At 51.2% G+C, this 15,074-nt stretch overlaps 5 protein-coding genes across 5 annotated transcripts; 3 read left to right on the plus strand and 2 right to left on the minus strand.

Moving 5' to 3' along the window:
* Positions 1 to 1,055: 1,055 nt before the first annotated feature.
* On the minus strand, positions 1,056 to 2,160 carry PtA15_10A301 (uncharacterized protein; the record flags this gene model as incomplete). The annotated part of the gene is made up of 7 exons (XM_053160464.1): positions 1,056 to 1,071; positions 1,170 to 1,230; positions 1,302 to 1,712; positions 1,788 to 1,867; positions 1,933 to 1,964; positions 2,028 to 2,050; positions 2,133 to 2,160. The coding sequence occupies 7 exons, from the start codon at positions 2,158 to 2,160 to the stop codon at positions 1,056 to 1,058; spliced, it is 651 nt and encodes a 216-aa protein (XP_053024435.1).
* A 1,093-nt stretch (positions 2,161 to 3,253) lies between these two features.
* PtA15_10A302 (uncharacterized protein) lies at positions 3,254 to 4,556 on the plus strand (the record flags this gene model as incomplete). Its single annotated transcript, XM_053160465.1, has 4 exons — positions 3,254 to 3,743; positions 3,809 to 3,989; positions 4,070 to 4,244; positions 4,320 to 4,556. The coding sequence occupies 4 exons, from the start codon at positions 3,254 to 3,256 to the stop codon at positions 4,554 to 4,556; spliced, it is 1,083 nt and encodes a 360-aa protein (XP_053024436.1).
* Positions 4,557 to 6,964: 2,408 nt separating this feature from the next.
* Positions 6,965 to 7,602, plus strand: PtA15_10A303 (uncharacterized protein; the record flags this gene model as incomplete). The annotated part of the gene is made up of 2 exons (XM_053160466.1): positions 6,965 to 7,104; positions 7,221 to 7,602. The coding sequence occupies 2 exons, from the start codon at positions 6,965 to 6,967 to the stop codon at positions 7,600 to 7,602; spliced, it is 522 nt and encodes a 173-aa protein (XP_053024437.1).
* Positions 7,603 to 7,908: 306 nt separating this feature from the next.
* Positions 7,909 to 9,487, minus strand: PtA15_10A304 (uncharacterized protein; the record flags this gene model as incomplete). Its single annotated transcript, XM_053160467.1, has 6 exons — positions 7,909 to 8,194; positions 8,282 to 8,483; positions 8,610 to 8,750; positions 8,811 to 8,934; positions 9,009 to 9,251; positions 9,368 to 9,487. 6 exons carry the CDS (start codon positions 9,485 to 9,487, stop codon positions 7,909 to 7,911), a joined length of 1,116 nt encoding a protein of 371 aa, XP_053024438.1.
* A 1,159-nt stretch (positions 9,488 to 10,646) lies between these two features.
* On the plus strand, positions 10,647 to 11,642 carry PtA15_10A305 (uncharacterized protein; the record flags this gene model as incomplete). The annotated part of the gene is made up of 5 exons (XM_053160468.1): positions 10,647 to 10,878; positions 10,962 to 11,057; positions 11,161 to 11,304; positions 11,394 to 11,495; positions 11,575 to 11,642. 5 exons carry the CDS (start codon positions 10,647 to 10,649, stop codon positions 11,640 to 11,642), a joined length of 642 nt encoding a protein of 213 aa, XP_053024439.1.
* Positions 11,643 to 15,074: the final 3,432 nt, after the last annotated feature.

Here is a 15,074-nt window from a genome sequence, read left to right on the forward strand (position 1 = left end):
CACACGGTCGAGCACGAGACACACCGCGAGAGAGAGACAGCGAGAGAGAGACAGCAAGAGAGAGATAGGGGGCGCGGTTGCATGAGCAGCGGAGAGAGAGAGAGACACAAGCGAGAGAGAAAGCGCGGGGGCGGGCGCGATCCGGAGGGGGGCGGGGAGGGGGAGGCCCAGAGAGGGCTATTTTGGAGGGGAGGGCGGACGGCTCAGGCGTTCACTGCGACACAAAAGGGGGGGGGGGGGGGGGGGGGTGTCAGCGGGGCTCTGGGACGGAGAGGAGGGGGGGGGAAGGGACGGACTGTAAGAGCTGGCCTCGATGTGGTCCGGGAGCTCGGTGATGGCGACCTCGAAGCGTGCCTGGATGGCGTCGAGGACGGTCTGGTCTGCGTCGCTGGCGACAAAGGTGATGGCGAGGCCCTTGGTGCCGAACCGTCCGGCGCGTCTACACACAGAGCCCGTCAGTCTCTCTCTCAGCCTTCCGTGCAAGGATAGGGGGGGGGGGGGGGTAGGAGACGGCTTACCCTACGCGGTGGAGATACGAGTCCGCCTCGCCGGGGGTGTCGTAGTTGATGACGATGTTGACCCGCTCGACGTCGATGCCGCGGCCGAAGATGTCGGTGGCGACCTGAGGGAATGGATCAGCAGGGCGGGGGGAAGCTCAAGAGGGATGAGGGGAGACGGACGAGGATGCGTTTCTCGAAGGCCTTGAACTGCTTGTACCGGTCGATGCGCTCCTCCTGGCCGAGCCCGGAATGGATGGCGATCGAGGGGAAGTTGCAGTCCCGGAGGAGCTGGTCGAGCTGGACGGCGCGCGAGACCGACTTGACGAAGATACAGACCTGCGGGGGGGAAAAACCCAGCGGGCTCTCAGCATGGATCGGGGCGGGGTAATAGGGGGAAAGGTACTTGGTTGAACTCGAGCGTGTCGAGCAGGTCGTTCAGCTTCCGGTTCTTCGCCGCCTCGTCGATCTTCACGAAGTGTTGCTGGAGCCCATGCAGCGTCAGCTTGGCCTCGTCGTCCACATAGATCTCCAGCGGCTACAAAAAAACAACAACGGTTAACCAGGGATGTGTCTGTGGGGGGGGGATGGGAGGGGGCGGGGGAAAGACGGACGTTCTGCATGAATTTCTTGCAGATCGGCCGGATGTCTTTGCTCAGCGTGGCGCTGAACATCATGACCTGCTTGGCATGCGGGGTGGCGAGGAAGACTTGCTGGACGTCGCGCCGCATGTCTGTGATGGAGAGGGAGGTGAGTATGGATGTGTTCTCTGGGAGAGGGGGGGGGGGGGCTGGTGGTGCTGACCGACGGATTCGAGCATCTTGTCGCACTCGTCGAGGACGAAGGTCCTGACGGTGTTGCACTTCAGCAAGCCGTCTCTGACGAGCGCGTTGAGTCTGCCGGGGGTGCCGACGAGGATGTGGGGGCATTTATCCTTGGCCTTGAGCATCTCCGCGTCCTGCTTGATGGAGATGCCCCCGTAGACGACGGCGGTGCGGATGTCGGGCATGTACTTGCTGAAGCGGGCATACTCGTTCTTGATCTGGTAGGCCAGCTCGCGGGTGTGGCAGAGCACGAGCATCGACACCTCGCCGTCCTTGGGGTCCATCTGCTGCAGGGTGGCGGTGACGAAGACGGCGGTCTTGCCCATGCCCGACTTGGCCTGGCAGAGCACATCCATGCCCAGGATGGCCTGGGGGATGCATTCCTGTTGGACTGGGCAGCGCGCGCGGGGCGATCAGTCTGGGGGCCGTTGGGAGATGGGGGAGGCTGAGGCTGGCCAGAACGTACCTTCGGAGGGATGTTCGAAGCCGAGGTCGCTGATGGCTCGCAGCAGCTCGGGCTTCAAGAGGAAGTCGCGGAAGCCGGTGCTGGTGGTGTGCGGATGGATGAGCATGTGTGTGTGTGTGAGAGAGAGAGAGAAAGAGAAGCGTACGAGTGGATGCCGACGTAGGAGCCCTTCTGGTCCTTGCCGTTGAGGGGCAGCGCGGCGCCGTTGGTGGGCGGGGCGAGGGTGGCGGGCGGGGCGACGCCGGCGTCGTCCTCGTCGTAGTCTGGAAGTGGCAGACAGAAGGGTGTCGGCTGCCCTGGTCCGGGGAGGCGGGTGGGTGTGTGTGTGGAGAGGGGTGGACAAACCAATGAGATCTTCAGCGTGTTCGGCCATGGTGTTCTTCTGCTGGGTGGCTTGTTGGGTGGTTGCTGGTCGGTTGTGGCTGGGCTGGGGCTGGGGGCTGGGCGTGGGTGTGCTCCCCGGGGGGCTTGCGTCCCCCAGGGGGCCTCCTTTTTCACCCCTGGGCCTACTGCGGTTGGCCGGCCTCCCCTCCGTCACCGAACTATCCTCGACAGCTGTGCTCGTCTTCAGGCCTCCCCTAGGAGTCAGCGCACCGGTTTCCTGATTCCAACCACGGGCACTGGTACGGTCCGCCAGCCACGCCGCGGGACGAAGAACTCCAATCTCTCGTTCTTTTCAATGCCCGTCTGCAGCAGCTGGGATCCCGCAACTCATCCAGATTCCCGCCCATCCTTGCGCGCCTGGGCTCCTTCGCGTTCTCATCCGTCCTGCAGGACAGCGGGATGTTGACTGGCCACCCACCCTTCCTTCCCGATCATCTCCACATCCCATGCTGAGGAGTCAGTCCCCCTGTGTCTGTGTTGTACGACATGTATCCCCCGCCTCCATAGAAATCTATCTTGGGTGCCAACAACTGAAGAGAAACCGCTAAGGAATCTGCACACCACGCGGTCATTGGGTGTAGATGCCAACAGCTCAAGGCTGCACGAATCCGTACTCGACAATCTGGACGTTCGTCGATGAGCGAAAAACACGGCTAGATGTACTAGCTGCAAGAAACATGGACTACTTGGTGGTGTTAATCTACAACAAACAAGAGAGAAGATAAATCAAAGCCATCCAAACTCTCTTGTTGAGCTGCTTGTGTGTATGGATGAAACCGATGCTCCTTTTTTGGGCTCTTTAAAATCTAGCAAGACAAGTTGCTGAGCCGCTTCGTCAATACTGTCTGTTGCTGCGAATCTGGACTCATCTTTCCGACGACTTGAGTGAAAACAAAAACCGATCCAAAAACACCGCACATGAGACGCCGGGACTGCTGGCCAGAGTTCCGAAATAAATACCCTCCTACATAGTCGGGTTGTTTCATAGCCGCTGGAAATTCGCCCTTCAATTGCCCCCTGTTGGATCTGGGCTGCGGCAACGGAAGTTGACGAGAGCACCGGGGACGACCGAGGCGGCTGTCATGGCGGGGGCCCGCGGGGATGCGCCCGGGGGGCTGCGGTTCATGACCAGTCGCTGGCCAGACAGCTTCACAGGTTACCACCAACGACATTCTACTCCTCCCACGACAACATGCCATCAGGAGCCGACGAGTAAGTGCCCAAGCCTGTCCGTCCCAGGCACGATCGCCGGCGCTCCGCAGGATCGGCTGACGATCCTCTCCTTCCTCGGGGGCATGATGATTGACAGCACGCTAGCCAAAGCGGAGCGCAAGCTGACCTCCTCGAGTTCGTCCTTCTTCGGCTTCGGCGGCTCGTCGACATCGAAGATCGAGGAGGCCCGCGAGCTCTACATCTCCGCGGCCAACCAGTTCAAGGTCGAGAAGAAGTGGAAGGACTCGGGCGATGCGTTCTGCAAGGCCGCCGAATGCAGCCTCAAGCTCGGCGAGAAGGACGACGCCGGGAACGACTTCTGGTCGGCCGCGAAATCCTACAACAAGTCCACCCCCGAACGCACGTCTCCCTCTCTCTCAGCTCTTCAACCCCTCACTTATCTCTTCCCACCCGTTCGCTCGCAGTCGGCATTGCGTGTCTTCGTCGGACCGTCGAGATCTTGATCGAGAAGGGCCGCTTCCGACAGGCCGCGGACCGCCAAAAGGACATCGGCAGGATCTTCCAGCAGGATGCGGGCGACTTGCAAGGCGCCCTGGATGCCTTTCTGCAGGCCGCGGAATGGTATGCCCAGGAAGACGCCCATGCGTATGTCCATCCCTCTCCACGCCTTCCCCATCGCCCTCTTGCTCAATACCCGTGCTCTTCGAACGCCGAGCACACTCCAGGACGGCCAATGGATGCTACAAAGACGCCGCTGATCTCGCCGCCCAGTTGGAGCAGTACCCCGTCGCGATCGAGAACTTCGAGATCGTCGCCCAGAACTCGCTCTCAAGCCCACTGACCCGCTACAACGTCAAGGAATACTTCTTCAAAGCCGGGCTGTGTCACCTGTGCACAGGTGTAAGCCTCTCTCCTGCAAAAAAACACATAAACTCCTTCACGAACGTCTCTCATCCTCTCTCGGGATATCAACAGGATGTCGTGAGCACGAAGCGGGCGATCGAGAAGTATGCCGAGCTGGATCCCAGCTTCGTCCAGCAACGGGAGTACAAGTTCCTGCTGGCAATCGTCGATGCTTACGATGCGGGAAACCAGGAAGAATTCACCAACCAGGTGGCCGAGTTCGACTCGATGATGAAGCTCGACAGCTGGAAGACCGCCATCTTGCTGAATATCAAGCGCGGCATCCAGGAGGAACCCGGCTTGCTCTGATCCGCTTTCACTTCTTCTTTTCTCTTTCTTTCTGGAAACTCTCCTTTTCTTCTGTTCCATCATTTCCTTTTTTTTTTCCCCACACTTCTTCTCTTTATAAACGAAAAAAACTCTTATATACGATTGTTAACATGCTGAGCCCATCTATCTTTAGTGTATACAATATCTTCTCTATATCAACCAATGAAAAAAGGTATTCATAGTTGTCTCCGACCTCTCCCTTTCCAAACACGGCTCTCAGATAGAATGAGAAGGACCATAAAAATTCAATCGAGACTCCATGATTCTACAAAGACTGGAGTACAGTGTAAGACACGCCAACTTACCCAACAATGCTCTAGACAGACACCCGAGAATGCAGGAAAAGTAGACGCGCAAGACTCGCTGGTTCACGCCGGCTGAGCACCAATCATCCAAGCCTCCGTGAAAAAAAATCGAGAGCACATCCAAGCCAACTCAGCAAACCCCCATTCACAAGGACCGACTCCCAGAGCATCGATTCGCCATTACAGCAGCCTCCTTCCTATCTGAGCCTGCCTTCCGCCCAGATCGGCGACCACGGGAGAGACCTCGTTGAAAGCGCTGCGCTACAGATAGCGCAGCGCAGCGCAAAGCGTAGCGCTTTTTGGCCCGGATGCGCTGCGCTAATTTATAGCGTTTTTGGGCTGCGCTTACGCTTTTTGGTCCAAGCTTGTAGCTTTTCCCTTTTTGTAGCCGCTATTTATAGCCAGAAAATAGCGCAAAAGCACTACGCTTCCGCTATAAATAGCGCGGTACTTTGAGGCGCTTTTTTTAATGTTATATTTTCTATTAGAGAGAAAAAGAATTGTGAGGGGCAGCACCTAATATGTAAGATAAATTCTAGTGGCTAATCATATAAAGGAACTATTTTGATGTTCCAGGATTCTTGTTACTTGCGGCTGATTCAAATTTGGGGTTCTTAAGCGCCCCATCAATCATTTTATGACAGTCCTTGAAGTTGCCTCCCATCCTGAAATTTTTGCGCAGACACATCTGGCTGCTGATGCAGCACTCAATTGTTTGGACTGAAAGACTAGACAGACCTGATGAGCACACTGTTGCTGTGCCCAATAGGGTCATCATCTTCGGCGGCTGTAGCAAAATGATCAGAGGAGAAACAGATCACGCTGAAGTGAAGAACATATTAAGGGTGACAGACTGAGGAAAGGGTGAGGGATGGTGAGTGATCACACCACTGTGGGATGGATGCATTGCATGGGAGGAGCCAAGGGGCCTATATGTATACCCGCTTGGTAGCCTGTAGCGCTTTGAAGCGCATCACAGCTTTGGCACACTTGTGCTATTGTAGCAAAATGGTTCATGTAGCGCACTCATAGCGGCAAAAAGCGTTTTCAAGCTGCGCTGCGCTATTTTAGCGCAAAAGCGCAGCGTTTTTGGATGCGCTTGCGCTATTCCCCTTTGGAGCAAAGTGCTTGTGCGCCATATGTATTTAGCTTTAGCGCAGCGGGTTACAAAGGTCAGTCACGTAGCGGGTGCCCGCTGCGCTGCGCTATAATGAGCGCTTTTTGTAGCGCAGCGTAGCCTTTCACCGTTGCTCGTTGGGACTGCGAAAGGACCAGTCAGACACCACCGGATCGCCAAGTGTACTCCGCCGCTTCCGGGCTCCGGTCGGCACTCGTCGTCGGACAGCGTTGTTCGGGTCGGGGACAGGGCTGGGCAAGCTCCCCGGACAATGTTTCAGCCCCCGCGGTCGGCGGTTAAAGGCGGTGAGAACCGTTGCGCTGGTCGGGGAATCCAAAGAACGCCCGTGCTTGGCAGCATAATTGTTGTGCAATAATTTAGGCTGCCAAACACGGAAACTTTGAAAAATCAGGAAAGAACCCATTGGCGTTGCCATTACATCTACAAAGGTGCCGATCATGCCACAAAAAAAGCAATTGCAATGATGTTTAGCAGGTCTTGGTCCTGCTTAAACCGTGCACTATGTCGAGATAAGCCATCCTCCAGAGCTGACCTCGCTCCCGTAGGCGGATTGCACAGTCACCGTTTCACAAGTTTAGAGGAAGGAGGGCCATCATAAACCTGGACCAGCAGACAGTCAGCTCTCGAGCCCGGATCCAAGGGAGCCGCACATCAACACATACATGGGTTGTTGCAGTCAAGGGCAAGAAACAGCTTGCTGGTACATATTCATATCACTACATAAATGCTCACAGATAGAGGCATAAGCTCAGTACATATACGCAAACCAAAGAAGGGCAAGAACAGACTGTGTTGTGAAAGTAAGCCCCAAAAATGAGAGAGAAAAGAACGACGTTGTGGATGGATATACTTGTGTTCATCGAGTGAGGATGGATATAAAACAAGACTGGGGGATGGAGCAAGGGAGTCAAGACAAGTTAACCTTTCTAGAAAAAAGGTTAGAGATGAAGTCGGAAGAGTTAGCAGTAGGAGTGGAAGCGGTAGAATCAGGAGGGGGATTCTTCGAGGAGGGCAAGATAGCGGAGCAGGTGCTAAGGCGTTTCCAAGCGGCGTGGTTTTTGCGCGCGATTCGTTTGAGGGGGGAGTGGGTGTGATTCTTGGGGAGGGAGGGGGAGGGGGAGAAAGCGGCGGAGTAGGTCTGGCAGCAGGAGGAGAGGATGATCTCGACGAAGGAGGAGGCGGAGGAGCGGACGGAACTAGACTTGCTCCGCACGCTGTCGGTCCGCGCGAGCCGACGACTGCCATAGCTGGTGTTGGTGCTGTCCGACGACGGATTGGTGAGGCTGGTGGTCCGGCTCAAGCTGTCTTCATCGCTCGACGCGCTCGTCCGTCCACTGCTTCCACGGCGCTCGTCCGCGCGGAACCTGCTCGCGTCAAAACTCGTCGGCCGACGCTCCCGGGTGCTCAGACTGCTCTCCCGACTCTGGCTTTTCTCCGTGACCATCAGCAGCGTGTTGCGCTTGGACTTCTCGGCAAGCGGGCTCAGCTCGTTGACACAGATCATGAACGGCTCGGGTCGAGCTCGCTCGTCGAGCTTCTTGGTTGCGTCAGGGTCTTCTGTTTTCGGTGGGTCGTCAGCTGATCGCTCTTCGTCTTCGTGCGCTTGATCTTGAATGTTTGAGTCATCTTCTTGCTTTGCTTGTTCGGCTTGTGCCTCCTCCTCCTCCTCCTCCCGCTGCTCTTCTTCTTCTGGAAGGTGATACGGCATGATGGTGTGCTGGTAGTACCCGCTTGATCCTGATGAGAAGTTGGCCATTGAAGCTATCTTGCTGAACGCTACAATAGCAGAAAAACAATCAATGGAGATGAGGACGAAAAAGGGAAGGAGTAATGTTAACAAACTACCCATAATGTGTCAACTTGGAAGAGAAAGAAGCAGATAAAAAAGTCAATTACGTCGATGAACGCCGGAGATTAATCGAGACTGTAGCGAGTTGTGTGGCATAGAGGAGTATGAGAAAGGGCCATGAAAAGAGCTTGGTCTGGGTTCGACTTGAGGCCTAGAGAAAGGAAAGGTACCGAACTTCCTATTGGTGTTGGATGAGGATGTGGTGACTGATTTCGGGAGCAGTCCGTCCAAGGAAGTCCGGGCCAAATAGATCTTGAGGGAGGTCGATGGGGCTTGTGAAGCCGACGCAGAGAAAGACACGGGCCGACCACCAGCCATGTCTTGACTATTGTAATCAACCAAGAGGTGGGTTGGTGTGGGTCAGTGGATTGGCAGGGATCATGAGAAGAAGAAGCAATGAAAATGACTGCACCTCATCATGTCTTCCACACGGTATTGGTAGAGGTCTTCTCCACACCTCTCGAGATGGTCGCGTTTTATCTGGTCAGCAACGACGGCGGCCCGTTCAAATGCTTCGGGTGTGAGGGCATGGAGCGAAAGGTAGAGGAAGAGTGGGTCCTCAAGCAGCTTGTGGCCTTGTGCTGCCAAGTCAGATATCACGCTGTTCCCGGTCACTCGGATCTCGTTAGCGTCCTGCAAAAAAAGTAAATGTGTAGATCGATGGGACATGAATAAAAAGGTTATGAGCGCGTTTGGTACTGGTAGATCTAAATTATAGCGCACCGGTGGGTCATAGGGACTGAGGAGCGAGCTAGCCTCCGGCCCCGGCGATATTAATCGCCGCGAATGGGCCGGAGAGGCGGGTGGACTTCGGCGCGGCTCGTGATCGGCGGCCCCTTCAGTGAACCCGAGCAGTGCGAGTATGATCGCAAACTCAAGGCCTATCAAGCAGTTGAGGATTAGTCCCAGAAAGACACGAACATTGTTTATGGACTACCCACCCCGTGGATCTTGGAGGCGCTCGATCCGACGGATGTTGAAGTCCAAAAATTGGCAAGATGGCGGGACGCTGGAAGTGCCTGGTCGATAGATTGCACAGGGAAAATCTGGGTCTGGTTTTTGACACTTGAGAAAGAAAGAGAGCGTGGAAGTGATGAGTAGATCCAGTAAGGACACTCGGTTGGGGAAGGAACACGCACCATCCAACATGTATAGCCCCTCTTGCTACCAGGCATCCCGATGATATCCTTCTTCCAGCAAAACTTCAGGATCTTGTCAAACTGGAACGTCCATTCGAAGTTGATATATCCCGTGTTCTTCAGCTCGATGGTCGTCGATGGATTGGCCAGAGAAATCAACTTGAGCTTGGAGGAGATGTGTTGGAAGACGCCTAATGATGCCAGGGTTGAGGCATGGTATAATTCACTCCTAGTCTCGCCAGCCTTTTGGTTTCAAAATAAAACATCCCAGAAGTAAATATTCGTATTTCCAGCTGCTGGGAGAGCCTTGGATGTGCTCTGGACTTGTTCAGGATCCACTGAGACGGAATATTACTTACTTCAGGCACCCGGAGACAAAAATAAACGGGCTCGCCGGTGGATTCTTGGATGAGGAATAGCTTATCAGGCTCGCTTGGGGAACGAACAAAGCTGAGAGTGTAAAGATTGCCGTCCAACATCTCACGAGCAGAGCGAATCAAGAACAAGAATAAATCTCTGGAGTGGCTTCAGGACTTCTTCTGCAAATGTGTGTGTTTTCTTCTTGCTCGGACTTCAGGATGGGAGGGGAAAGCTCGCAAGATGAAAATTTTCTGGTACTTGCCCGGAGCTCCAAAAAGAGAAGGAACCCGAAACAGTGCACGAGAGTCCCAGAGCAGGCCGACGCAAGTGTCCCAAAAGAACGCTTGAAACCGAGATACGCGACGAGGGACGGAGTCTGAAGGAGGTGATTAGCGCCGAGGTCAGTGTCAAGACTCCCTCAGCACCCGAGGCGGCCGGAGCTCGGCCCAAGTTCCCAACGGGTGAGGTTCTTGTCTGTCACCCTCGACCTCCTCATGCTTCATCTTCGCTCGGCACGGTGATGAGGCCAGGCCTGCACGAATAGACGAAACAAAAATCCACAACACCCACGACAAACCAATCTGGAATCACTTTCAAGACCAGGACCACTATATTCCGGAGTCTGCTCCACAGTTCCCTAGCGCCTGGAGGCGACGCCGCTCTGACCTAGCGTTAAGTTTCACCACCCGCTGCGCTCCCGGTGATCATACATCATCGGCCCCATCTTGCGGCCTTTTTTCCAGCATCCATCTCTCTATGCTGTGGCTGTGTGAGGAGGCCATGTGACCAACTACATAGCCCGCCGTTGCAAAACGCCATCCGGATTCCGATGGAAGCCGCAGCCTGGCGACCTCCCCGACGGGCACCAGCCTGCTGAGCGAAGTGAGAAACAGTACAGGCAACCTGAGGAATAGTGATCTTCATTTCGTATAGGCTTCCAAGGCTATCGCCAGCCCTGCTGCTTCGGCTAATAGTGTGATCGATCAGAATTGAGTATAAAATCGGACCTTACGAACCGTCTTTGTTTTACCCAACATCAGCTCGTTGGCCTGCCTTCAGACTTTGATAGTTGTAGATAAAAGCCACTCGTGATAGCTCACCATCTCCTTTTCGCTGCATGCACAGTTCACTTTCGCCCGCACTGACACTTTGATAGTTGTAGATAACCGCCACTTGCAGTTCTCTTTCGCCGCTTTACAAATTTGACATCAACTAAAAATCCCAAATTAGTTCTAGTACTACCTGGGTCAGAAGTACTTCAAACCCCTCAACAGCAGAATGTTTTCAGCCGGTTCAATCTGGAAAATACACGTCGTTTTGGCCATGATTGCCCTCATCAGCCTACCAGCCGCTGAGCTTGCCGAAGTCCAACGACATGCCCTTTCACGAAGAAAAAAAGCTGATAAACCACCACTAATGGTCGGTGTCCCAGTCGAGAATATTCGCTGTGGTGACAGCTGGAAAGCTGCGCCAATACCAGATAGCCCGAAGCTACAAGGTGACCAAATCGGTAAGCTTTCAAATCCCGTGATTGTACTTCAACCGGAGGTCGTTCCAGCTCTCACTCTCGACCAACAATCGTTTTGTCTCCAGCTTGCAGAGGATGCGATGGTGTGGGTTACTTTTGCCCGTCGAATACATGTAAATATGGGAGCTTAAAAATCGACGACGTCCCGCATGGCTACTCTCGTAAGTCTCGCTTGTTTGTGGGCCTCGCGGTGAAATATTTGATACTTTCAAAGATCAATAAATCATTCTCTGTCCATAATTCAATCGTCTTGCCGTCCACCAGTTTCAGACTGGCGCTTTGAAAAATGCACACGGTACCCCAATCCTAAGGAGATAGACCCCACAACTCGAAATCCCCCACTACCATTTGAAGTGAAAAAATTGTATCCAATTTCAATCTGGGCCCACAATAAAGCCGGATACATGGGTGCGTAATCCAGTTCTATGGAAAAATAAATATATGAATGGAGTAACTTTGAAGCTTACTCCTCTTGGTTACAAACCTGCGGGCTTTAGTGGTCAGGGGTTGGGACGAAGAAAAAACTCCACCAGACCAAACAACACGTAATTACATCTGTAAATGGAAAAACTTCAAGGACATTAATAACCAAAGACCTGGTGAGTCCAAGCTTTGAGTTCTCATGAGCAGCACTAAGTTCTTGTTGCTAAAATTTTCCTATCATGTACAACTTCTTAGCATGCCGTAGATGCATCCGCGGCGACTTCAAAGAAGATGATGAACCAAAAATCATTCTGCAGAAGTAGGGTGATACTATAGTGGGATACCGTGATTCTTTGACTCAAAGCACGAAGAAAGACTTCTCTCACATACAATTTATCTACCCATTCTTGCAAATACAGACACTTGTTCATTTTCCAGGTCATTGTCAGCTGGCTACTATAGCAGAGCCACCATAACACAAAAATTAAAAGTAGTATTACATATGAAAGAGATATTATTACACTCTTACATATGTAATACCATAGAAATAAACATAAAAAATCATTACCTATGAAAGAGACATTATTACTGTCTCTTAAATAAGTAAAAGTCTGAATATTATTTTATATTATTAATCTACGCCTAAATTAACCTAGGGTACCCCACTTACATGTACCCTTAATTCTCACTGCTTCATTGTGTAATCACCCAATTAGCATTTGCAAGGTACCCTCAAATTGAGCAACCTGTATGCTTGTATACATATGTACATATGCTTATAACACGTTAACAACCACAAAACTAAAGTGTCATGTTTAGTTTAGAAGATATCCCAACTTAGGTTGAGTTAACTCTAAACCCGCGTGCTGCGCGCTACACCTAAAGACGGTGCAGAGCTCTAAAAATGAATGAAACCCCAAAAGGGCTATGTACATGTACATTACAGCACGCCCACCAGGGAAGTAATGACATCAATTCTGCCCCTCCACGTGAAACACTACACACATTACATAAGCTGTACATATGTAATGATGTCACATGAATGTAAACAGAATGTTCCTGATGCATTAAAACAATTCAATAACTAATGCATACACAGTACAGACCAATTGGGAAGCACTGTGGCCCATTTGAATAAATATGAGACACGTAACAGCTCATCTGCCCAGATGAGGGAATCCTGAACTGTAGGCGCCCACAAATGGCCAGTACATATTCCCAAAGAAGACTAGCTTCTATGGCGCCATCAGCCAGGCTGGAAATCCGCCTGAAGGCGCCCCAAATAGGCTAGTACATCTTCCCAAAGAAGAATTAGCCCTTGTAGCGTCAACAGCCTGGCCAAAAAGCGCCCACAAGTTGGCCAGTGGCCCTGTAGCTCCCCCAGGCGCCCCAGAGAGCTGCCACGTGTATTTAAAGGGTCCTCTGGCCGCCCCAGAGAGCCTTTGATCACACCTTTACATACCTACTATAATTTAACTGCCTTCAACACAAGCTCAATAGCCTGTTTCTAGTCTGGTAAGTCCCTTAGTAGTTGTTTTTAGCCCCATTTTTCCGCCAGAAACTGTCCAGTGTCCACCCAGCCTTCAGAATCAGCCTGTTCAAGCGCTTCCAACTGCCCAGTTTGTACCCTGAAGAACCTCAAGACTTTAAGGGCTTTTTACTAGTGATTTTAAACCCCTTCTCTTGAGATTCTCCGCCATTCCTTGCTGGGATTTAAACTAACCCTGTTCACAGGCCCCAGTGTTTACTTCTGAGGGATTAAAATAATGGTGCAAACTCTTGCTAATGGGCCATTTTCAAAGATACATTTTGACATGAAGATGTAAATTTGAAACTATACCAAGTCAATTGCTTCTTCAATTAAATAATACAATCTGGAGTACTCTAAAAAATGCAACCACTACATGTCAAACCGCTATACCATGACTTTGAACCACTATAATTGCATGTAAATTACATCATTTTTGTAGTGATAATGCCATTGAATTCCCAAATTTTGATTATCTTGATGGATTATCTGGGAGGTTTTTTGGTCACCCAAGACATTTGGCTGGTAGATGTCACCCAAGAACCTCACACCAGGGGAGATATGTTCCCACTCCCCAGGGAGTGCCAGAGCTGAATTTTATGTGAGTTTTGGTCGGATGTGAGCCTGATGTGGATTAGTAACTCATCCCCAAAATAGTAAATTGGATGGAGAAGTTAGTGAAAAGTCAGTCCCAATTGATTTGGAAGTCAACACAATGTTGTGTAGAATTCTTTTGTTTTCTATGTACAACTGTAGGAAGAAATATGATGAAATGATATTTGACCAAAGTCCAACTCATCAATTGCTCCTGTTTACTGATTTTTAAGGATAGCAAAGCAAAATTCCCATTCTCAAAAGTAATTCCTCCAAAAAAATGGGTTTCTTGTAATTCACATTATATGCCCTGATGTACAAAATTAAACTAAAAGTTGACTTGGTATTATTGGGTTTAGATTTTTGGAATGTGGTAATGTTGCAGTCATTGAAATTGAAACCCATTTTCTTGGAAATGCGGGAATTAATTTGAATTTGGCTGATAAAAATGACAAAAAACTGTTTTAATAGGGTGAAAGTCTGAGTTAAGTCAAGGTTGGATTGCGGTGCCAATTCACTTTGGCCATATATCCTGTCCTCCTCACGAAAATGATCTAGTGAATTTTGTATTTTTTTGCTTTTCAAAATTCACATGTGCACATGCAAGTTAACCTTTTTGCACTTTGCTAATAGTCACCCTGATGTACGCGCGTACATTGAGGTGGAAATATCACAGGATGGGCCTTTCACAGCCACATGAAAAGTAATTTTTTTGTTTTGAGACGCCAATTGTCCCCCTGATGTACGCGAGTACATGAGGGGGAAAAAATCGCAGGCTGGGCCTTTCACATCTCCATGGAAAGGACACACTGGTCATGGAGCCAAGAAAGGATTATATTCTGGATGAGTTCTGGATGAATTATAGATGAGTTCTGGATGATTTTTTGGCAAGTTATGGTTTATTTCAGGATGATTTCCAACTGATTTCCACGCTGACTTCCAGTCTTGTTCATACCTATTCAATATTGCTTTACCAAAGGCCTCCAGCACAGTTATGGAAAAAATTTACGGTAAGGCACTCCCTGGGGAGTGGGAACATATCTCCCCTGGTGTCAACATCTAGCTTAAAAAAACCTCTCCAATGGAAGGTGCAGGGGACCCTGGCTGCAAGGATCTTTGTGGTAGAAGATTATGAATAATGTTTGCAGGCTTGCAGACAAAGGATTTATTTACAACCCCACAAACACAATTAAAATTACAGTTTTTTGCTGTACTCATGGGAGCCCTCACCTAGATTTTTGAGGCAAAGCTCCAAAATCATTGAGGCTCAGGCCAAGAGGGCAACCTCCTAAGCCTCCCCTTTGGAGAAGCTTTGCTCCTCCTCGGAGAGGCTTGTTAAGCTTGTAGCCAAGTGCACAAATGGGGTTGATCTACCTATATAATAAGGGGATTCAAAGCTGGCCAATTGCAACTTGCATGCACTTTGGCAAGTACATGTTCAAGGCTGTTCTTGATGACCAACTTACAAAAAGATGTTCAAGAAGGCTTAGGGGGCTTATTACAATGTGACCTGCAACTTTGCAACTTGGTGTTCATCCATTTTATGCACCCTCCACAGCTTAGGTCCCTCCGGGCGCCTTGGTTGGGTAGCGGGGAGGGCTTCCTTGCCCATGGAGGGCTTCAGGAGTCCCTC

This window comes from Puccinia triticina, chromosome 10A, assembly GCF_026914185.1.
Source record: "Puccinia triticina chromosome 10A, complete sequence".
Lineage (NCBI taxonomy): Eukaryota > Fungi > Basidiomycota > Pucciniomycetes > Pucciniales > Pucciniaceae > Puccinia > Puccinia triticina.